The 23,998-nt window shown below is 43.1% G+C and overlaps 1 protein-coding gene across 6 annotated transcripts in view; it reads left to right on the top strand.

Annotated features, from left to right (window-relative positions):
- Positions 1-23,998, top strand: part of LOC126361500 (protein UBASH3A homolog) — a 248,795-nt gene that overhangs the window by 106,295 nt on the left and 118,502 nt on the right. For all 6 annotated transcript variants that reach the window (XR_007566234.1, XR_007566235.1, XM_050007798.1 and 3 more), the window contains one exon: positions 10,967-11,036. Coding sequence is in view for 4 of the 6 variants with exons in the window: in XM_050007798.1 (XP_049863755.1) it covers positions 10,967-11,036 (70 nt within the window). In the remaining 2 variants the exon portion in view is untranslated. The remainder of the gene's footprint in view (positions 1-10,966; positions 11,037-23,998) is intronic.

Genomic DNA, 23,998 nt, shown 5'->3' on the forward strand with positions numbered 1-23,998 from the left:
TCCACTCATATGTGCACTGTGACATTGCAGTGCCTGTGTTGTACTGCCGACTGGGGTGGCCGAGTGGTTCTAGGCGCTTCAGTCTACAGTCTGGAACCGTGTGAACACTACGGTTGCAGGTTCGAATCCTGCCTCTGGCATGGATGTGTGTGGTGTCCTTAGGTTAGTTAGGTTTAATTAGTTCTAAGTTCTAGGGGACTGATGACCTTAGAAGTTAAGTCTCATAGTGCTCAGAGCCATTTGAACCTTTTTTTGTTTTTTTGTTTTGTTGTACCACTTACAATGCAAAGCTCCTTTGGACATGCAAAGGAACAGGCAGTGCGGCAACTAAGTCATTATGAAATACGGTAAATGTCCAAAGGAACTTCGCATTGTATTCAAAATAACACAGACACTGCAATATCGTATTTCTCTGTCGATAAAGAGCATGTGACTTGCAAGTGCAAGATCTCACCTGTATCGGAATATACATAATGGATGTTAGTCCAAGTCATAGGTGCATGGTTGATGACATATGGAAGTTTAGGTCTGGTCATGAGTCATGCATGGATAGATGACCGCCCGTGATAAGCAGGAAATGCGGGTTTGTGTACTGGGATGGCACAAAATTTCATTATTGTCTTTCTATTCTACAGCTGATGGTTGTCATTATTTGCAACTGCGAATACATTTATTGGATATGTGCTCTGTTACTCAAATTGGTCACACAAAAATTTGTTCGTTTCTTGGAATGAAATGTTGGAGGAGGAGATTAGTGTTTAACGTCCCATCGACAATGAGGTCATGGAATGAAACGTTGGGAAACTGTGTTTGTACTGGTGCATCAAAGCAATGGGATGCAACCCTTGAGTGTGTTTGAATTAGTGAACCTTGTATGTACCAATACTGGTATCAACAATCAAATTTTGTGTTGCTCTCACCATTTCTTCTGCACCTTTTACTGATTTTTTTAAATTCTTACAGCACACATTTATATAAAGAGATTGCTGCAAGTGTTCAAATTTAGTGGCCAAGCATCTGCATTGTTTCTGTACACCAACCACCATTTTAACAAGTGAGTGTTTATGCTGTGAACAATCACTCTTTATTGTCGTGTTCTCAGCAGTGTGTTCATCAATTTTATTTCGCACCTGATTGAGTGCGGTTTTATTGTGCATCCAAACAATGGAAAGTCCAGGTTAAAATATCAGCAGTAGTATGAAAAGGATAATTGCGACTCACTATAAAGAACTTACGCTGAGTTGCAGACTGGCACAACGAGAAGACTGTTACATGCTGAGCTGTTGGCTACAGCCTTCTTTAGAAACGCACACAAGCAGGCACACCTTATGCAAATATGACCACTATCTCTGGCTCAAGCTTGGATTGTTCCATCATAACTTTTCTACATAATTCATCCTGTTTCCCCTTGATCATACTGATGAGTTCCTTTTGTGACTTGTCTGATGCTTCTCAGCTTTCTTGTGCATTCTTTTGGATTAGATCCTCCTCTTGATTTAATTCTTATTTAGGAACATCAGTTTGCTTTCTAGCTTGCTGTTTAACATCATCATTCATTGCCATGATCTACTCAAATGATTGACTTAGTCCAACCATTACTGGTTCATGGCTGCCCATTGGTGTGATAACCTCCAGTTCCCCAAGTTTGTTTGTCACAATTTAAGCTACTGTTATTTAACAAAATTGACAAAATGTTTTTAGAATCAACATTGTTGGTTAAATTGTTGTGCGTACTTATACCGCCTATGTCCATGGTTCTACCTTCACTGTTAGCAGTCATTGTTAAGTGTATCACATTATCTGTTGTTCCTAAAAGTCACACCTATTCACAATTTATAGTTCACAAATTATCTCTCCTTTCCAATGTCATTTTTAGCAAAAGAAAGTGCCGCTAAGCTGGAATATTGTGCACTCATCATTTATGTCAGTTCTACTATGTCTATCATCTCCGAAGAATGCGATGCAGCTGACATCGCATAGACGTCATCAGTTGTGTGGTTCCTCTTTGTTATTCACTTTCTTAATAATTACTCCTGTCCTTGGTGATGATGAATTATTTCATCATGACTTTTGTTATTTGAGGATCAGTTGGGTCAAGTTCTTTACTTTAAACACAGCTGATTGAAATGCCCCTCTTAGTTTATAGTATCCTTTGTTGAAAGCTATTATTGAATTATAGTAACAGCATTATGCCGGTAAACTTCAGCTTTTGTGGATGTTTCATTTCTACTTGAAAATTACTGTTCATTATTCTTTCAATGCATGACTGTAAAATTCAGTACATTGCTTGGCTTTCTTCAAATGCTTCCTTCGACCAGATGTTCGTGACTAACCACATCAGAAGACTCAAAATAACAATTGCCTGTGTTCAAATCCAAACCACCATAAAACTCACTGTTGAGTCCAGAGGTGGTTAACCACACATTGTTGGACCTCACAAAGGTTGCATTTTTTACTGTACTGATCAAGATGCCGCATTGAAAACCTCGCGTAAATAGCTGAAAGGTTAGTCCTGTATTTATTGCAGATTTGAGGGAATGCTTTCCAATGATGTAGAGACAAATCTAGTTATCTCTCTGTTTTCATGTTAGAGCAGTGGTCTCTTCTTTGTTGAAGACTCGGTAACGAAGGAACTATGAATGAAATTTTAACTCTGCAGCAGAATTGTGGTTCTATGAAACTTCCTCTCATATTAAAACTGTGTGCTGGACTGAGACTTGAATTTGGGACCTTTCCCTTTCACGGACAAGTGTTCTGCCATTGAACTACCCAGGTATAACTCATGACTGGTCCTAACAGTTCTACTTCTACCAGAACCTCGACTCCTACCTTCCTAACTTCACAGAAGATCTCCTGCAAAACTTGCAAGACTAGCACTCTTGGACGAAAGGATATTGTGGAGATGACTTACCCATGGCCTGGGGGATGTTTTCAGAATGAAATTTTCACTCTGGAGTAGAATGTGTGCTCATATGAAATTTCCTGGCAGATTAAAACTGTGTGCCAGACCGAGACTTGGAACTCAGGACCTTTGCCTTTCACAGGCAAGTGTTCAAGTTGTAGAGCTCTTGCCCACAAAAGGCAAAGATCCCTAGTTCTATTCTCAGTCTGGCACACAGCTTTAATGTTCCAGGAAGTTTCAAGAAGCTACGAGTTGTTGGTAGCTCAAATGCTGTGTATCTGATGCCATCATTTGAAGAACAGTGTCTCAGGAGAGGTAAAATCTAATGGGTACTCAGTGTGTGAGTACTCAGATTAAATTGACCATCGGGTGGTAGACAGCATTCTGGGAGCAATTTAGAGCATAAATTATAGTCAGCTATAGAGCATTACTCGTGTCAGTACCAGTGACCTTTGTTGTCTGTATCTGATCTATTTTTGGTTCTTTTCTAAGTGTGGCAAAAGTGAAACGAGCTGGCAGAGGTTTCAGTAGAGTTGTCAATTTTCTCTGGGAAAAGTATGCATTTGTTGTTGACTGTAAGTTGAAATTTACACTAAGTAGTATTCAACACATTATTATTATAGTGTCTTCAACAATTAATATAACAACCACCACACACAAGATTTATTTTAAACCTCCTGGTCACAAATGGATCCAATATTTTGAGAGTGTAATTAAAGAGACGAGGATTAGCAGCCATGATGCTATTACTGGAATGATAGTCACAAAAGACAGGATCACCAACAAAGCCAGAAGAGCATTTGCATTTGATACAATTGATAGACAGACACTGACAACCTGTTTAAAAGACAAACTAAGAACATTTAGTTTAGATTCATCAAAAGCAGAACAACTGTACTTGAACCTCAGACACATTAAAAATGCATATATTATGCTGTAGATAAACGTACATACCACATAAAGTAATAAAATATGGCAAAGATTTGTCATCGTTTAATGATGGCATTTCCATAGTCAGATCCGTGTTAAAGATTTATCAGCAAATCGTAGGAAGCTACTGCATGATGTCAGCGAATGAGTCCAAATCTTTGATTCAGTCCCTGTTATATGAATCTGATGTTTAACCAAAAGACATAAGAGAGAGAGCCAAAACATTAGATTATAATTTAAAAATTTATTTACACGTAAGAATACCACTGTACTAATGTTTGACTGCCGCCCTCTCATTTGTGAGAGCTATTGAAATAAACAGCCCTGGTATTGGTAAACAATTAACTACTCTCAGGGAACAAAACACCAGACCCTGACAGAATTTTTGTTTGGTTTTAGACTGAAGACACCATGAGAATTAGCTAATTTCCTGGTTCATATTCATCAAGAATCTCTCAGTGTGCAGAAAAGGGTGCAGGTTGCTCCATTGAAAGAGGTTGAAAGAATGGAGTGACAGAATTTGCCTGTTGTAGGACTGTAGAGCATATTTTAAGCTAGACATTACTGGAATAAATGTAACTTCTGTCAGGGAATCAGTATGGGTTCAGCAAAAACCACTTATGTGAAACACAGCTTTTTTTTTTTGTTAATATACCACACGGTTCATTCAAAATTAAATAAACCAGAGGCTGTAAAGTGAAAATTGCCGAAGGGATCGTAATGCTATTGCGTATGGAAGGAGGTGAGTTGCTATAGGAGTGCTGAGGCTCCAGATTTGCACTAGAAGGACATGGGTGCACACGCCGATGACGAAAGAGTTAGCAAGTGCACACGTTGTCGTTCACTGCATTCAGAAGTGCTGAAAACAGATAAATTGAAGCTTCAAAAGGAGAACAAAGAGGTGCATTGTGTTTTCTTACAGAGGAAGGAGTGCAGGTAATTCATTCATTGAAGGGTGCAGAAATGTATGAAGACCACAGCATGTCTGTTACAATTATGACACTCAGCCCCTCCTCTGGGGCAATGTGTACTGCCGAAATGCTCTGGTGTTGAATATTGATGGTGTCCACCTACTGGACAATGGTACCAGTAATGTACTGTGGCATTCCAGATCACGCATAACTGGCCAGTGACGTCTGTTTGTAAATCACTTGTCACACCTTGTCATCAATCAACATTGCCATTTTTAAATTGAGCAAACCAGTTATACACTTGAGTTTTTCCCATAATGTCATCTTTGTAAGCTGTTTTCAATATTAAGACTGTTTGAACAGCATTTTTACCAAGTAGAAAACAAAATTTCACAACTGCACATTCTTCACATAAACTTACGATCGTAAGAGAGAGAGAGAGAGAGAGAGAGAGAGAGAGAGAGAGAGAGAGAGAGCCCTAGCAAAAGGAATCACTGTAGATCAACAGGACAAGCCAAGAAGACAACACAGGCAGCGCTGAACTGGCAATGGCCCAGTGGCAGACATGTGTATTGCACAAGCTCCACTCAGGGCAATAATTTTCCTGTTTTTCTTTTTTGCCCTCTAGTACTATATTATCGTCTAATAAACAAGTTCAGGTCATATGCAGTATCCTCAAAATACTAATAAAAATCATTGTGTTATGGCAGACAGTGACTGTTCATCAGAAATGAAAGTAGCTTTGAGTGTGCAAGGAAATGTTACAGAAGTGCTCATGTTTTCAGTATACATAAAATAGAAATGCTCATTCTCAGTATACATAAACAATTTATCAGGTAGGGCCAGTAGTTGTATCAAATCGTTTGTTGACTATGCTGTTGCCTACAATGATGATTATAAGGAATTGAAGAATTTTTTGGATAGAATTTTCATTGATGTAATATGTGGTAGGAAGATAATTCCTGTAGGAAAGAAGAAGAACCCAATGATAAATGATTTCAAGATTAATGCTATATCTTTGAACTGTGTCACATTGCTGAAATACCTGGGAGACATTCTAAGAACTAAAATGAAAGGATATTAACATTCACCATGGGTGAATGGCTAGTTTATATTTTTAGAAGCATTTTGGAAATCTGTAATGCATTTTTGAACAAAATCTTGTACAAGAAACAAGTTTATCCTGTTACTCATGTAGAGAATTGCTTCAGTGTTTGGAGTCTTCATCAAGTAATCAAAACAGCCGAGACTGAATGAATTTAAAGACACAGTGTCAAGATAGTAACAGGTTGGTATAGTTTATATTAAAATGTAACTGACCAATAGTTTGTGCTATGTGTATGGGGATATGGATGTGGGCCTCATTACCATTTAGAAGATCTGGGATGCCATTGAGTGACATGTGTAAGCCTTTTATCTATTTGCAACTAATCTCCTGTAGTTGTGGTTGATGACTGATTGGTCATGTATTAAGATGGCTCCCCAACACTCCCATTTTCCCATGAACTCAATGCTGTAGCGCAATGCCTCCACTATCAAGTTAATAGGGAGTGTTGAATGCAACTGGAGATATGTCTCTAATTTGGTTGCTCCAATGACCCTCCTGCTCCACACCTATCCTGCTCCCGCACCCCTCCTGCTCCTGTCCCTGTCCCACTCCTCGCACTCCCGTCTTTTGTCACTCCCTCCTCTTGTCACTCCCTCCTCTTTTGTTGCACCTCACTCTTTCCTTGTGTGTCTTTCTTCTCTTCCCTCTGTCTTTTATCCCTCAGTCCTCTCCCCTCCCCCACTCTCTTCACTAGTATTGTTTCGCCACACTCTTTTCCCCCCTGACTCTTCTTTTTCCCTACTCTTCTCTCCACCCCTCTCTCTCACCACCCCCCTCTCTCTCCACCCCTCTCTCTCTCCACCCCTCTCTCTCTCCACCCCTCTCTCTCTCCACCCCTCTCTCTGTCCACCCCCTCTCTCTCCACCCCCCTCTCCACCCCCCTCTCTCTCTCCCTCCCTCCCTCTCTCTCCCTCTCCCTCCCTCTCCACCCCCCTCTCTCTCCACCTCCACCCCCCCTCTCTCTCTCTCCATCCCCCCTCTCTCTCTCTCCATCCCCCCCTCTCTCTCTCCACACCCCTCTTTCTCTCTCCACACCCCTCTTTCTCTCTCCACCCCTCTTTCTCTCTCCACCCCTATTTCTCTCTCCACCCCCCTCTCTCCACCCCCCCTCTCTCTCTCCAACCCCCTTTCTCTCTCTCCACCCCCTCTCTCTCTCCACCCCCTCTCTCTCCACCCCCTCTCTCTCCACACCCACTCCACACCCTCTCTCTCCACCCCCCTCTCTCCAACCCCCCTCTCTCCAACCCCCCTCTCTCCACAACCCCCCTCTCTCTCCACAACCCCCCTCTCTCTCCACAACCCCCCTCTCTCTCCCCAACCCCCTCTCTCTCACCCACCCCCCTCTCTCTCCCCCACCCCCCTCTATCTCCCCACCCCCCTCTCTCTCCACCTCCCTCTCTCTCTCCAACCCCCTCTCTCTCTCCAACCCCCTCTCTCTCTCCAACCCCCTCTCTCTCTCCACCCCCTCTCTCTCTCCCCCCCTCTCTCTCTACACCCCCCTCTCTCTCCACCCCCCCTCTCTCTCCACCCCCCTCTCTCTCCACTCCTCTCTCTCCACCCCCCCCCCCCCCCTCTCTCACTCTCTCTCTCTCTCTCTCTCTCTCTCTCTCTCTCTCTCTCTCTCTCTCTCTCTCTCTCTCTCTCCACCCACCTTGTGATGACTTGGTGTTGTGTGCTGTCCTTAGGTTAGTTAGGTTGAAGTAGTTCTAAGTTCTAGGGGACTGATGACCATAGATGTTAAGTCCCATAGTGCTCAGAGACATTTGAACCATCTTCTCCCCCCACTCTTCTCCCCCCACTCTTCTCCCCCCACTCTTCTCCCCCCACTCTTCTCCCCCCACTCTTCTCCCCCCACTCTTCTCCCCCCACTCTTCTCCCCCCACTCTTCTCCCCCCACTCTCTTCTCCCCCACTCTCTTCTCCCCCACTCTCTTCTCCCCCACTCTCTTCTCCCCCACTCTCTTCTCCCCCACTCTCTTCTCCCCCACTCTCTTCTCCCCCACTCTCTTCTCCCCCACTCTCTTCTCCCCCACTCTCTTCTCCCCCACTCTCTTCTCCCCACTCTCTTCTCCCCCACTCTCTTCTCCCCCACTCTCTTCTCCCCCACTCTCTTCTCCCCCACTCTCTTCTCCCCCACTCTCTTCTCCCCCACTCTCTTCTCCCCCACTCTCTTCTCCCCCACTCTCTTCTCCCCCACTCTCTTCTCCCCCACTCTCTTCTCCCCCACTCTCTTCTCCCCCACTCTCTTCTCCCCCACTCTTTTCTCCCCCACTCTTTTCTCCCCCTCTCTTTTCTCCCCCTCTCTTTTCTCCACCACTCTTCTCCCCCCACTCTTCTCCCCCCACTCTTCTCCCCCCACTCTTCCCCCACTCTTCCCCCCACTCTTCCCCCCACTCTTCCCCCACTCTTCCCCCACTCTTCCCCCCACTCTTCCCCCCACTCTTCCCCCCACTCTTCCCCCCACTCCCTGTCCCCCCCTCCCTGTCCCCCCCTCCCTGTCCCCCCCCTCCCTGTCTCCCACTCCCTGTCCCCCCCTCCACTCTTCTCCCCCTCCACTCTTCTCCCCCTCCACTCTTCTCCCCCTCCACTCTTCTCCCCCTCCACTCTTCTCCCCCTCCACTCTTCTCCCCCTCCACTCTTCTCCCCCTCCACTCTTCTCCCCCTCCACTCTTCTCCCCCTCCACTCTTCTCCCCCTCCACTCTTCTCCCCCTCCACTCTTCTCCCCCTCCACTCTAATCCCCCTCCACTCTAATCCCCCTCCACTCTAATCCCCCTCCACTCTAATCCCCCTCCACTCTAATCCACCTCCACTCTAATCCACCTCCACTCGTCTCCCCCTCCACTCGTCTCCCCCTCCACTCGTCTCCCCCTCCACTCGTCTCCCCCTCCACTCGTCTCCCCCTCCACTCGTCTCCCCCTCCACTCGTCTCCCCCTCCACTCGTCTCCCCCTCCACTCGTCTCCCCCCTCCACTCGTCTCCCCCCTCCACTCGTCTCCCCCCTCCACTCGTCTCCCCCCTCCACTCGTCTCCCCCCTCCACTCGTCTCCCCCCTCCACTCGTCTCCCCCCTCCACTCGTCTCCCCCCTCCACTCGTCTCCCCCCTCCACTCGTCTCCCCCCTCCACTCGTCTCCCCCCTCCACTCGTCTCCCCCCTCCACTCGTCTCCCCCCTCCACTCGTGTCCCCCCTCCACTCGTGTCCCCCCTCCACTCGTGTCCCCCCTCCACTCGTGTCCCCCCTCCACTCGTGTCCCCCCTCCACTCGTGTCCCCCCTCCACTCGTGTCCCCCCTCCACTCGTGTCCCCCCTCCACTCGTGTCCCCCCTCCACTCGTGTCCCCCCTCCACTCGTGTCCCCCCTCCACTCGTGTCCCCCCTCCACTCGTGTCCCCCCTCCACTCGCCACTCGTGTCCCCCCTCCACTCGCCACTCGTGTCCCCCCTCCACTCGCCACTCGTGTCCCCCCTCCACTCGCCACTCGTGTCCCCCCTCCACTCGCCACTCGTGTCCCCCCTCCACTCGCCACTCGTGTCCCCCCTCCACTCGCCACTCGTGTCCCCCCTCCACTCGCCACTCGTGTCCCCCCTCCACTCGCCACTCGTGTCCCCCCTCCACTCGTGTCCCCCCTCGACTCGTGTCCCCCCTCGACTCGTGTCCCCCCTCGACTCGTGTCCCCCCTCGACTCGTGTCCCCCCTCGACTCGTCTCCCCCCCGACTCGTCTCCCCCCCGACTCGTCTCCCCCCCCGACTCGTCTCCCCCCCGACTCGTCTCCCCCCCCGACTCGTCTCCCCCCCCGACTCGTCTCCCCCCCCCGACTCGTCTCCCCCCCCCCGACTCGTCTCCCCCCCCCGACTCGTCTCCCCCCCCGACTCGTCTCCCCCCCCGACTCGTCTCCCCCCCCCGACTCGTCTCCCCCCACCACTCGTCTCCCCCCACCACTCGTCTCCCCCCACCACTCGTCTCCCCCCACCACTCGTCTCCCCCCACCACTCGTCTCCCCCCACCACTCGTCTCCCCCCACCACTCGTCTCCCCCCACCACTCGTCTCCCCCCACCACTCGTCTCCCCCCACCACTCGTCTCCCCCCACCACTCGTCTCCCCCCACCACTCGTCTCCCCCCACCACTCGTCTCCCCCCACCACTCGTCTCCCCCCACCACTCGTCTCCCCCCACCACTCGTCTCCCCCCACCACTCGTCTCCCCCCACCACTCGTCTCCCCCCACCACTCGTCTCCCCCCACCACTCGTCTCCCCCCACCACTCGTCTCCCCCCACCACTCGTCTCCCCCCACCACTCGTCTCCCCCCACCACTCGTCTCCCCCCACCACTCGTCTCCCCCCACCACTCGTCTCCCCCCACCACTCGTCTCCCCCCACCACTCTTCTCTCCCCTCCACTCTTCTCTCCCCAGTCTTATCCCCCCTCTCTCTTCCTCCTCTCTCTTCCTCCCCCTCTCTTTCTCCCCCTGTCTTCCTCCCACTCTCTCTTCCTCTCCCTCTCTCTACCTCCCCCTCCCCCTTCCTCCCCCCTCCCCCTTCCTCCCCCCTCTCTCTTCCTCCCCCCTCCCCCTTCCTCCCCCTCTCCCTTCCTCCCCCTCTCCCTTCCTCCCCCCTCTCCCTTCCTCCCCCCTCTCCCTTCCTCCCCCCTCTCCCTTCCTCCCCCTCTCCCTTCCTCCCCCCTCTCCCTTCCTCCCCCTCTCCCTCTTTCTTCCTCCCCCTCTTCCTTCCTCCCCCTCTCCCTTCCTCCCCCTCTCCCTTCTCCCCCCTCTCCCTTCTCCCCCCTCTCCCTTCCTCCCGCTCTCTCTTTCTCCCGCTCTCTCTTCCCCCCCACTGTTCTCTCTCGCTCCACTTGCTTGTCACCCCTTGCTCTTCTCTCCACCATATTTCTTTCCCCACATCTCTACCCCTCACATCTCTATCTCCCACATCTGTGTCTCCCACCTATCTTTCCCTCATTTGTCTCTGCCCCCAACTCTAAGAGGACCAACTCATTGAAGTCCTACACAGTAACTGCAGAGTTATTGTATAGCTCACAAAATTTTCACTGTAATCATTTGCTGTATCACCCAGTGAAAATGACCACTGTATAAAATTTCTTATGTTCTCTGCACCACAGGATGCACTGGATTCTTACCTGAGAACTATACAGAAAGGACAGCTGAGTCAGATGCCTGGACATTGCACAGGTTTGTACCTTTAATTTTCCAGTTATCCGTTTGTAATTATATTATTTCATCTGTTACTTAGAGTGATTCATGATGGGAAGACTGAATAAAATTATACTGGTTTTCAAACTTTCTGTATCCATCAAGCCTTATTCACACACACACACACACACACACACACACACACACACACACACACACACACACACCACCCCCCTTTATGTGGTACATCTCTTCAACTGGACACTGGACACCATTGTGAGTGGTTTTGAAAGTGATAAAATGTACTAAATTAATACTGTATACATCAGGCTCTCTAAGACCTCTGTTATCTTTAATGAGCCACAACATTTACTGAATCTTCAGGGGTGTGCTGGAACAATTTTATCAACCCATTCTTTTAAAGTAAATGTCGTATACTGTTATTTGTAAATTCACAGTACATAAGGAAAGTTGCTGCATCATGAACCATCCTTAATTGCTTGTAATTAAAAAGTATCCACTGTTGCAGTACTTACCAATGTATTAAGAGTGTTTCTCTAGGTGGGGTACAGTGGGCTTAAGTCCTGATATCAGGCCTACTGGTATTCATAGCTCCTTTTTCTGTCTGTGGCTGATGAGCTTACCGCCATACAGCTACTACTTCACTGTTACTTCACATAATACAGTGGGAGAATGTACAATTAGTAATGACACCTGAAAAAATACCAGAGAAAACAGTGTCTCTGTACAACTTCCTATTGCAGACTCCTGCCAGGTGTCCTGCTTGGAAAGTGCAACTTCTCCATCACAATAACTGTGTAACGTATCTTCTTTGAAGAAAAAACACTTTTCCCGAATGTCCTGACACACTACTTTTTTTTAAACATTTCTTACATCCTGAAAATGATTAATTCACATTCATGATGACCAGGTGCTTTACAGTGTCAGTAATATTACTAAACAAGTAACTCGGGGCACTGTCACCATGTCCCAGTTGCAGATTTCCTGTCAATCAACATCCAAGGGTGACAAAAATTTGGTATTCAGTATTTCATATAATTATTGACTGAATTTAAAAGTTTAAAATGCTGTTATACTCATCAACATGAACAATCTTATGTTGAAGATTAAAAAGAGTAAGACAACTACTACAGTCAGAAAGTGTATGTGTCTTGAGGCAGCATACCTCACAACACAAATTACTGAAACTATATTCATCCAGTATTTGAGAAAGGGAGCATTTAACAAACTTCACACATAATTTCAAGCATCTCCCATGTCTTTTTCACTGACATCCTCACAAAATGATGAAAGGAAGGAAGTTTATTGCTTATCATATTTTTTTTTGTTCATGCAGTAAAACTTCAGCATCTGGCATTACATCTTAATTTATTACTTCTTTGCTGCTAACTCCATTTGAACATATTTTGTAGACAGTATCCACATTTACTACAGACTGCACCTACAAAATTATGTAATTGTACTATATATAGTTCAGGAGATTTGGCATCATAAACACTGAGATCCGCAAAAAAAAGTTTTTTCTTACAACAAGGCACATATTACCCAGATTGTACTTATACAGTGTTTGATAATGGGAGCACTTAGTGACTTCCAACAAACTTTAAACACAGTTTCAAACCTTCTCTAAACTTTTCTCACGTACATGCTTATCATCAAATATTTAACACGTTAATTCATTTGTAAAGTAATCAGAAGTTTGAAGGTGTTTTATAGAAGAGAATTCATTTCTTTGAGTTATCAGGAGTTTCTTGGTTGGTTTAAAATTTAAATCATATGAAAGTTTCATACTCAGAGTTATCTTTCAGTGCTCGCTAGCATCGTAGTTTAAGTAAATCACTAAAATTACATGGTAAACTGTTGTCGATAAAGTTTAATCATTGCTGCTCACACTAAAGTCGATTTCACTAAATTGCTCTAAATAGTTCTACACACATAAAGAAATCCACTTTCCTTGCAGCATTTAGCACAGACAATATAACAGAAAGCAGATAGTAGAGATTCAGACTCCTTCAATCATCTGTTACATTGTTGAAAAATGTTCTCGCAATGAAAATTTTAACAAAACCTAACATATCTAAAGCAGAATGCAGCAAGACAAAGAAACTGTATCAAGACACGGACCCAACTCCACCTCTAGCCGTCCTTGGGGGCAGTTTTTGTTCACAGATATTTCCAGCGTATAAAAAAGCTAGAGCCAGGAGCTGACTCTAGTATAATAATCATTTTGATTATTAAGATTGTTCAGTTCTTTTCCACTTGGGACCGTGCAATACTTCAATAATTTTCTACAGATAACAGATCTTCTCCTGGGGAAACCTCATTAAAAAGTGTCTCCCAATCCTCCCAAATAGAAAGAACAGAAAATTTTGTAGACATGACGTCACTACCTATGTGCTCTGAAAGAACCATTTAACAGTGGATTGTGAGTCAAATATCTATGATGCACTGGCCATAGACTGCACCACATCATTAAATTCTAGAGTCTACAATATCTTAGAATTTCAGAACTGTAAATCAAAACCCAAGAGATAGATAATCTACACTGATTTTACTAAATTTGACATACCATTTGTTTTTACCAAATTTACAGTCAATGTTCTATATAGAGAAAAATCACTTGAATGAACGACAGCGTATTGTACGTAAAATTAGAGGTTTCTGCCAAATTTGTAATTTCTACGATAGAGATACGGCATGCCACAAGCTAAATAATTTGCAAATAGTTATGACTGTTGAGCAGTGATCAACATGGATATTGAAAGAATAGTGATTCGGTGCCTCTTTCCATTTGGTACCACACCAGCTATTCTCATCTTGGCTGTCTGCCCAAGACTCTTGGTGCTATATTCACACGGATATCATCAAATCCTTTTTGCATTGCAAGTGCCTCAGTGTTTTTGAAGATGCCATACTTCTACTTTGTTGTTCAGATGTCAGGAAAAACTACAGCAAGTTCTTTCTACACATTTTAACATAGAATTCTAATAGCCCTGAGCAGCTGCCAATGACTCCTAGTTCTGCAGTTACAATACACATTCTTCTGTAAACTGAATTAAGTTTGTCATGTTCCTGTACTTCAATCCCTCCATCATACAGGGGAACAGCTGAAAACTTATCCAACATTTTTTGTTGGTAATGGAAAACCACTGCAATAGGTAATCTGTAGTGCTGTATTCATGATCTCATGGGGCATATTTTTTACAGGGGCATCAACAGAAATTAACTGGCTAAAGGTCCATATTTAAACTAACCAGAAGCAGAAAATAGCATCCCTTGGTAAAAGAACTAACATTAACTTAATGCAGCATGCATTCTGCCTGCAGTTGTGGCTGTTACTCCAGGAGAATTGTTCTTCACTCTCCTCAAGCCCCTAGATATAATGATGGTGGTATTGCAAACACTGATGGGGATAGTATGATATCACTTAAACCAAGTTCAGTCACCGCCATTTTCCAATTGAAAATGACAACTGCAACAGCACAGGGGAGAGGGTGGCAAAAGCACACTCCACAGTGAGAGATAAGGTACACTTGAGTGTATCAGCTTATCACCAGTCCATTCCTGCTACTGCCATCAACAACACATATTGAGGACTTCATCTTCTGTGCGGAGTTAGAGATGGAAGCAATAAGTGTCACCCACTAAAGCTTAGATACTTCCACCTGCAAAGAAATCATACTACACTGTCAGCAATTCACATCAGTATCCTGCTATCATCATTGGGGGGTGAGATTAACTCCTTTTTTTAAGTTTTCATAGGATCTCTCTTGCATATATCAATTTCTATTCATGAAGATTTTTTATTGTATATTATTTCTATAAAAACACCCATAGTCCACTGTGTTTGTGATATTTTTCATAGTTTTGTAGAAAAAAAATTGAAAGGGGCAATATTACACCATGACATGGGATTACATGGACCCCTATAATTTGGTTTGGTATAAACACATGCAAAATGGTCCTGAGATAAATGTTCTAAAAAAAACTTTTACTAACAAAAAACATTAAACTTCTTTTACTAAAATTCTCCTTGAAAATTTATTCAGAATTCTATGACCATCTGCCTGTAGCTTTGGTGGAAGCAGGTGCCAGTCACGTGGCAGAATGGGACAGTGAATGTACCATGTTCTTTGGGAACAAATGTAGTTTTCATTGACTCAGTGGAGTGAAGTCCCATTACTTCAACTACTTTTTCTTTTGTTGCAACTTTTTGAATAATACAAACATAGTGGAAAGTTTCCTCTCCCCTTTTACTCTAGCTACTTTCACCATAATAAAGTCATTTGGAAAAAACTATTGACTCTCGCACTTAGTGAGCAGAAAATCTTCAACAACAGGATTGTCTGAAGGATGAAAACCACTTTCATCTGTTCCTAGAGTCTCTGGCAATTTCATTACATCAAGCTTATCTTCTGACAAAGAATTATCACACTTTTGGAAGATATTTTTCTTGGCTTTTGAGATTTCTTCATTAGCAGAGGATGACTTGAAGCAACTAGGCTGAGGATAGTTTGTACTGTTTGTAACTGCATACAATTTGAACTTTTTATGTAGTGCACACACAATCTCATTGGATGACCTCTTAATGAGTTTGGACCAATGTTCAGTGCATGACCAGTTGTAATAGCTTTACCTGGGCTCACATCAATTTTCTTTCATATGAAAGAGCTATTGGTTTCTTCTTTTCATGTCGAGACTTTGAATAAGAAACTAGAGATTCAGTTACAGCTTCCTTTTCCTCTTCCATACCCTGTCCATCTGGGAGTTTAGAGCCTACAGCTTCTTTTTAATTACCAAGGCCATTTCTTCCAGTGTTTCCTTATCCACATCTGGGTACTGTCTTGTACTTGGAGACTTTTGGTAAGTTCTAGGCATTCCTGTCAAATTATTAATCTAGTTATGGCATTGCTTTATCTATTCAGACTGACAATTTATTCTTTAACTTCACTGTCTAATAAAGTTATAGTCTACTGTGTCCATTCTTTACAGTTAAAACGAAACATGAATCTCAGTCTAAAACTTCTGCAAAATGTGGAACACTTGTAACAACAGAGACTGTCCAAGACTGACTATTTATTTAAATTTGTTGTTATCCCAATCTTAGTTTGTAAACAATTATTATAAGCTACACTTTCGTTTACTGCCATATTTAGGCAGTAAATTTGGTGATAAATATTTAGGGAGTGAATATTACCCCTGATGGAAAAAAGTTAGGGGGCAAACATTATCCTTTTTCAAATAAATATGAATCTTTAATTTTTAGAATTGTTTCTATTGTCAACAGGCTCAGACAGATTGATTAAAATATTTGAATTTGAACTTATAAGAATCTGATGATGTTAGTATTAACCTTTTCTTTTGAATCAAGAAACTTTTTCCCAATTGAATTTATAAGCAGATATGCAGGGCTTGCTTAAAAATATTTTTAAACTGCAGTATTTTTTAAAATTTTATTTTAAATGTGTTAATTCAAATCAACAAATTCCATTGTATTATATGATAATTTTTATTCTCAAGGAAATCCAGAAATTGAAAAAAGGATGAAATTGACCTGTGGGTCTGTATTATCTCCGGGGGTCAGAATCACCCTGGTTGATGGTACATATCAGTAATGCCACTTTTGTGAGAATAGGAGCTGGTATCTTTACATTCTATTCAACATGTTCCATCAACTGCTTCAGAGGTTCTTTGCCCTGATGTAGATTAATTTTGTTAAAAAAAGAGACTGAAAGAGTATTACAAACTTGAGTATCTAGCAACAAAATGGAAGTGCAAAATGATGGCTAGAGAACAAATGTAAGGATGTAGAGGCTTATCTCAGGAGGGGTAAGATAGGTACCGCCTAAAGGAAAATTAAAGAGACCTTTGGAGAAAAGAGAACCACTTGCATGAATATCAAGAGCTCAGATGGAAACCCAGTTCTAAGCAAAGAAGGGAAAGCAGAAAGGTGGAAGGAGTATATAGAGGTTCTATACAGGGACGATGTTCTTGAGGACAATATTATGGAAATGGAAGAGGAGGTAGATGAAGATGAAATGGGAGATATGATACTGCGTGAAGAGTTTGACAGAGCACTGAAAGACCTAAGTCGAAACAAGGCCCTGGGAGTAGACAACATTCCATTAGGACTGCTGACAGCCTTGGGAGAGAGAAAACTCTACCAACTGGTGAGCAAGATGTATGAGACAAGTGAAATTCCCTCAGACTTCAAGAAGAATGTAATACTTCCAATCCCAAAGAAAGCAGGTGTTGACACATGCAAAAATTACTGAACTATTAGTTTAATAAGTCACAGCTGCAAAATACTAATGCGAATTCTTTACAGATGAATGGAAAAACTGATAGAAGCTGACCTTGAGGAAGAACAGTTTGGATTCCGCAGAAATGTTGGAACACGTGAGGCGGTACTGACACAAAGACTTATCTTAGAAGAAAGATTAAGGAAAGGCAAACCTACGTTTCTAGCATTTGTAGACTTAAAGAAAGCTTTTGACAATGTTGACTGGAATACTCTCTTTCAAATTCTGAAGGTGGCAGGGGTAAAATACAAGGAGTGAAAGGCTATTTACAATTTGTACAGAAAGCAGATGGCAGTTATAAGAGTCGAGGGGTATGAAAGGGAAGCAGTGGTTGGGAAGGGAGTGAGACAGGTTTGTAGCCTATCTCCGATGCTGTTCAATCTGTATATTGAGCAAGCAGTAAAGGAAACAAAAGAAAAGTTCGGAGTAGGCATTAAAATCCATGGAGAAGAAATAAAAACTTTGAGGTTTGCCGATGACATTGTAATTCTGTCAGAGACAGCAAAAGACTTGGAAGAGCAGTTGAAAGGAGGGTGTAAGATGAACATCAACAAAAGCAAAATGAGGATAATGGAATTTAGTAGAATTAAGTGAGGTGATGCTGAGGGAATTAGATTAGGAAATGAGACACTTAAAGTAGTAAAGGAGTTTTACTATTTGGGGGGCAAAATAACTGGTGGTGTTTGAAGTAGAGAGGGTATAAAATGTAGACTGGCAATGGCAAGGAAAGCGTTTCTGAAGGAGAGAAATATGTAAACATCGAGTATAGATTTAAGTGTCAGGAAATCGTTTCTGAAAGTATTTATATGGAGCGTAGCCAGGTATGGAAGTGAAACATGAACGATAAATAGTTTAGACAAGAAGAGACTAGAAGCTTTCGAAATGTGATGATACAGAAAAATGCTGAAGATTAGACGGGTAGATCACATAACTAATGAGGAGCTTGTTGTTGTTGTGGTCTTCAGTCCTGAGACTGGTTTGATGCAGCTCTCCATGCTACTCTATCCTGTGCAAGCTTCTTCATCTCCCAGTACTTACTGCAACCTACATCCTTCTGAATCTGCTTCGTGTAGTCATCTCTTGGTCTCCCTCTACGATTTTTACCCTCCATGCTGCCCTCCAATACTAAATTGGTGATCCCTTGATGCCTCAGAACATGTCCTACCAACCGATCCCTTCTTTTTGTCAAGTTGTGCTACAAACTCCTCTTCTCCCCAATTCTATTCAATACCTCCTCATTAGTTATGTGATCTACCCATCTAATCTTCAGCATTCTTCTGTAGCACCACATTTCAAAAGCTTCTATTCTCTTCTTGTCCAAACTATTTATCGCCCATGTTTCACTTCCATACATGGCTACACTCCATACAAATACTTTCAGAAATGACTTCCTGACACTGAAATATATACTCGATGTTAACAAACTTCTCTTCTTCAGAAACGCTTTTCTTGCCATTGCCAGTCTACATTTTATATCCTCTCTACTTCGACCATCATCAGTTATTTTGCTCCCCAAATAGCAGAACTCATTTACTACTTTAAGTGTCTCATTTCCTAATCTAATTCCCTCAGCATCACCCGACTTAATTCGACTACATTCCATTATCCTCATTTTGCTTTCGTTGATGTTCATCTTGTATCCTCCTTTCAAGACACTGTCCATTCCGTTCAACTGCTCCTCCAAGTCCTTTGCTGTCTCTGACAGAATTACAATGTCATCGGCGAACCTCAACATTTTTATTTATTCTTGATGGATTTTAATACCTACTCCGAATTTTTCTTTTGTTTCCTTCACAGCTTGCTCAATATACAGATTGAATAACATCAGGGAGAGGCTACAACCCTGTCTCACTCCCTTACCAACCACTGCTTCCCTTTCATACCCCTCGACTGTTATAACTGACATCTGATTTCTGTACAAATTGTAAATAGCCTTTCGCTCCCTATATTTTACCCCTGCCACATTTAGAATTTGAAAGAGAGTATTCCAGTCAACATTGTCAAAAGCTTTCTCTAAGTCTACAAATGCTAGAATCGTAGGTTTTCCCTTCCTTAATCTAGCTTCTAAGGTAAGTCGTAGGGACAATATTGCCTCACGTGTTCCAACATTTCTGCGAAATCCAAACTGATCTTCTCCGAGGTTGGCTTCTACTAGTTTTTCCATTCGTCTGTAAAGAATTCGCGTTAGTATTTTGCAGCTGTGACTTATTAAACTGATAGTTCGGTAATTTTCACATCTGTCAACACCTGCTTTCTTTGGGATTGGAATTATTATATTCTTCTTGAAGTCTGAGGGTATTTAGCCTGTCTCATACATCTTGCTTACCAGCTGGTAGAGTTTTGTCATGACTGGCTCTCCCAAGGCCGTCAGTAGTTCCAATGGAATGTTGTCTACTCCGGGGGCCTTGTTTCGACTCAGGTCTTTCAGTGCTCTGTCAAACTCTTCGTCCCGTATCGTATCTCCCATTTCATCTTCATCCACATCCTCTTCCATTTCCATGATATTGTCCTCAAGTACATCACCCTTGTATAGACCCTCTATATACTCCTTCCACCTTTCTGCTTTCCCTTCTTTGCTTAGAAATAGGTTAGGCATCAAGGGATCACCAGTTTAGTACTGGAGGGCAGCGTGGAGGTTAAAAATTGTTGAGAGAGACCAAGAGATGAATACACTAAGCAGATTCAGAAGGATGTAGGCTGCTGTGGGTACTGGGAGATGAAGAAGCTTCTACAGGATATAGTAGCATGGAAAGCTGCATCAAACCAGCCTCAGGACTGAAGACCATAACAACAACAACAGCAACAAAAAGATAAAAATTAAATTTAGAGTGAAAAAAAAAAGATGAATTCCACTGTTGCTATTTAACCAGTTTCAAGTCACTCTGTGTCACTGGTTCACACTTGTGGCCAGTTGAAGGACATCACCTTCAGCTAAGAGACCATATACTGAAGCACAGAGTGAAATTCAATTAGGAATGCAGTATTTGAATGACAAGACATTTGTTAGCAGTGATAAGAACAGCAGAGTTACTCATTGTCCACAAAACTCAATTAAATATATTTCAATTCTAAACCCTGTATCTACTGTGCACTGCTGTGAAGGACATTGGAGACTTCTTTATATATTGTGTGTGTTTCAGTGAATTTTAGAGTGGGAGGGTCCCTGTATCGATTTTTAGTTAAGACTTCTAATGAGTTTAAGTTTTAGGCTGGAGAGAGAGAGAGAGAGAGAGAGAGAGAGAGAGAGAGCATGTTTCAGTAAGTTGGAAGAAGCAAAATTAGGTTAGCAACTAGCCATGGATCACATTAATCACAATTCAAAGAGGATGTGGCTGGGAATAGGTGTAGATGTGTCAAGACTACAGTTGCACTTTCCACTTGGTAGCTGCAAGAATATGTAGTTCAGAGGAAACCACTGCTAAGTAATAGATTGATTTTGATGTTCATTAGGGAAGGCAAATGGTGAACAACAAATACGTAAATAACATCTATAAATGTTTCTAAAATCAAAACAAAGAACAAAAGAGATTGAACACTAAGAAAAGATGAGGAAGCAGAATAGAGAACTAGATAAGAATAAAGGAGAGTGCAGAGAAAGGAAGGCAAAGAATTCTTGAGGCATTTGATAGAAAAAAACAGGAAGGGAATTCAAGAACAAAAAGGGAAGACCCAGTAGTGGAATAGTTCTTGAAAAAAAATCAGGAGAGAGATGCAAAGAAGCTGTTACTAAGCACAAATTTGCATTTGAGGAAATACAGTAAAAGGAAAATTCTGGAAGAAACTAAAGTCCGCTCTGAGTTTGAGAGGTACAAGATGCGATGGAAGCCATAACTTGAAGAATGTGGATATGTCAAAAAATGAATAGTTACTAGTACTTCAAGTAAGTATTTGCAATGCAGTACTAGTCGCAGGACTAACATAATTACTGAGTAGATCTAATTACCACAAAATACACAAATAATATAGGAATTTATAGAAACTGATCTTCTAAGAAGGAAAACAGTAGATGCCACAAGCAGTACGGAAAGGGCTTGCAGGCTGTGTAATAGACATTGAGGAAATGTTTTGAAAAGATTTGAATCAGATGAACTAAATGGGTGATAAATGATAGAGGTAGAAGCAATGAGGTCTCTTAGAAGAGACTTGTCTTAGTTACAAAGAAGAGAATGCTTGGGCTAGTTTCTAGTATGAAGAAGGACATGAAAATAACAGCTTGAATCTAGATGTCACATGGTTGAGCATAACGCATACTTACTGTGCAGGTGGTCAGCAAGAGATAGCTGCAGTGCAGTGTTAGAATGAAGATCAGATTGAAGAAATGTTGTGGGGGATACAAGCCAAAATGGGGATAGAAAGATGCGAAAGAGGAACAAGAAAACTATTAATGGTTTTAGATACAGCCATCAGAAGAGAAGCAACAGGCTGCACCAAGTAAGCCTAATAAAGAAAGAATAAGATGAGGCCAGAAATGAGAGAGAGAGAGAGAGAGAGAGAGAGAGGGGGGGGGGGGGGGCAGGACAAGAAATTAAGAGAAACATACCGATGTTACTGAAAGTGAGAGAGGAAAACTAGATTTTGAGATGAAAAGCATTAAATAAGAAGATAGGCACAAGTGGGTGTGGGAAAAATTACTTTCTGATATCAATCTATATGCATTACTATAATCTGTAAGCCTCCTTACAGAGTGTGGTGGAGGGTACTTTGCTTACTTCTATCACTTTATCACTTTCCACCTTTCCATTCAAGTCAAGAATGGTGTGCAGAGATAAAAGTAGGAGGAAGCAGTATGTTGGATGACGTTTGGAATGTATGCTCATGGAACTTTAACAGTATACCAGTGGGGAACCGTTTTTAATCAACACATAAGGTAGTTTCTTTTTAGTGAGTCACTGCGGATCTTTTGAGAAGGACAAATATCTAAGACCAGTTGCTTCTATGGAAACACCAATGAACTACTATGAGATCATTGTATGGAATGTTGCACCACAGCCTCTACTGGTGCAATGAACAGCTCTTGCATCATTTCAGCTGAACAATATCTTATGGTGGAGGGTATCACAAGTTAGCTTGATAACTGGGTGTGGTGGCACTAGACAGCATGTTCAGTAAGCAAGAAGACGTATTCAGTGCCCTGACATTGCAAAACATGCTGTCCAGTGTATCTGAAAGTCAGAGTCATGAGCTATTATGATAATGGGAACACAGGATGGCTGGGTGTGAACAGCAACTCTGCTGAAGATGGAGGCAGTTTCAGCAGAAAAAAACAGATTGTATGTACAGGGACTCTACTATTAATGTTTGTTTACAACCATGGGACCTGGAAACTGCGTATGGTGATGGCAGGAGGTAAATATGCCATCACAGTGTACCCCAGTATGTTGGGCTCTGGCTGATGACACTGTGCCCTGCTACCACTGTTACTATGTTGTGAGAAGTTTGTATTCCCCAGTCGCAGGTCGCAGTATGCTGTGGTGTGTGTGTGTGTGTGTGGGGGGGGGGGGGGGGGGGGGAGGTCGGATGGTGGTGGTGGTGGCTATATGTACAGGGTTATTCTAAATGATGGACCTATTTTCAAAACTTCATATTTATTCAAGTACAAATGCAAAATGAACAAGCTTTATACCAATGAAAAGAGGAAGTTTCAAAGTTTTTTTTCATATTATTTAATATCAATTTAATAAATTTAATAATGTGTAATTTATTAGTTTTTAATAATTATTTAATAATTACAAATGTGATAAATATTCACTGTGGCCACCATTGGCTGCACAGCAAACATCAACGCTGTAGCCAAACTCGTCCCACACATGCAAAAGCGTATCTGCTGTTGCTGAGTGCATGGCAGCAGTGATCCGATTCCACAGATCTTTCAGAGTGGTAGAGGTGGGACATAAACAGCTTCCTTCATATAACCCCATATGAAATAGTCGCAGGGTGTGAGATCAGGAGATCTCGGTGGCCATAAGTACAGAGCCAGGTCCTCAAGTCCCCTACAACCAATTCAGTGCTGAGGAAAGGAGTCATTTAAAAAGCCTCATACATTATGGTGCCAATGGGGCAGAACTGCATCCTGTTGGAAAATGAAGCCATGGGAATCTTTTGCGAGTTAGTGGTTGAATACCAAATTTGGTACAAAATGCCTAATGCACTGCAATTTTCAGCTCACTTTTTGCGAACTCAAGAATGCAGAAAACCTTGTGCTCAACAGTCGCCATCTCACTTGCAACTGACTGTGAAACAATCTGATGGGCCTATTGCCATGTGAACTGTATCAATCACTTCTGCCACCATCACCACCTGCCCACGGCCAACTGCCGAAAACTTTGAAACCTATTCTTTTCATTGGTATAAAGCTTGTTCATTTTGCATTTGTACTTCAATACACACAAATTTTTGAAAGTGAGTTCATCATTTAGCATGACCTTACACATCTGGCTGTGTTGTACTTCAGTGTCCCAGAGTGTACAAGTCCTCTGTTGACATCTCTGTCAAGGTGGGGGTGATTGGGCTGTTGCATTGTACCCCAGAGGTGGTGACTAAGTGCTGAGTTGCTTGAACATCCAGGTACTCAGATGACATAAAGGGATTTGTGGCCTGGCAGTGGTAGACATGGCTGCATCATCAGTATAGTGCTATTCACCACAGACAGGGCATCAAGTAACAACCCCAGCTGTTCGA

Source organism: Schistocerca gregaria, chromosome 1 (genome assembly GCF_023897955.1).
Source record: "Schistocerca gregaria isolate iqSchGreg1 chromosome 1, iqSchGreg1.2, whole genome shotgun sequence".
NCBI classification, from domain to species: Eukaryota; Metazoa; Arthropoda; class Insecta; order Orthoptera; family Acrididae; genus Schistocerca; species Schistocerca gregaria.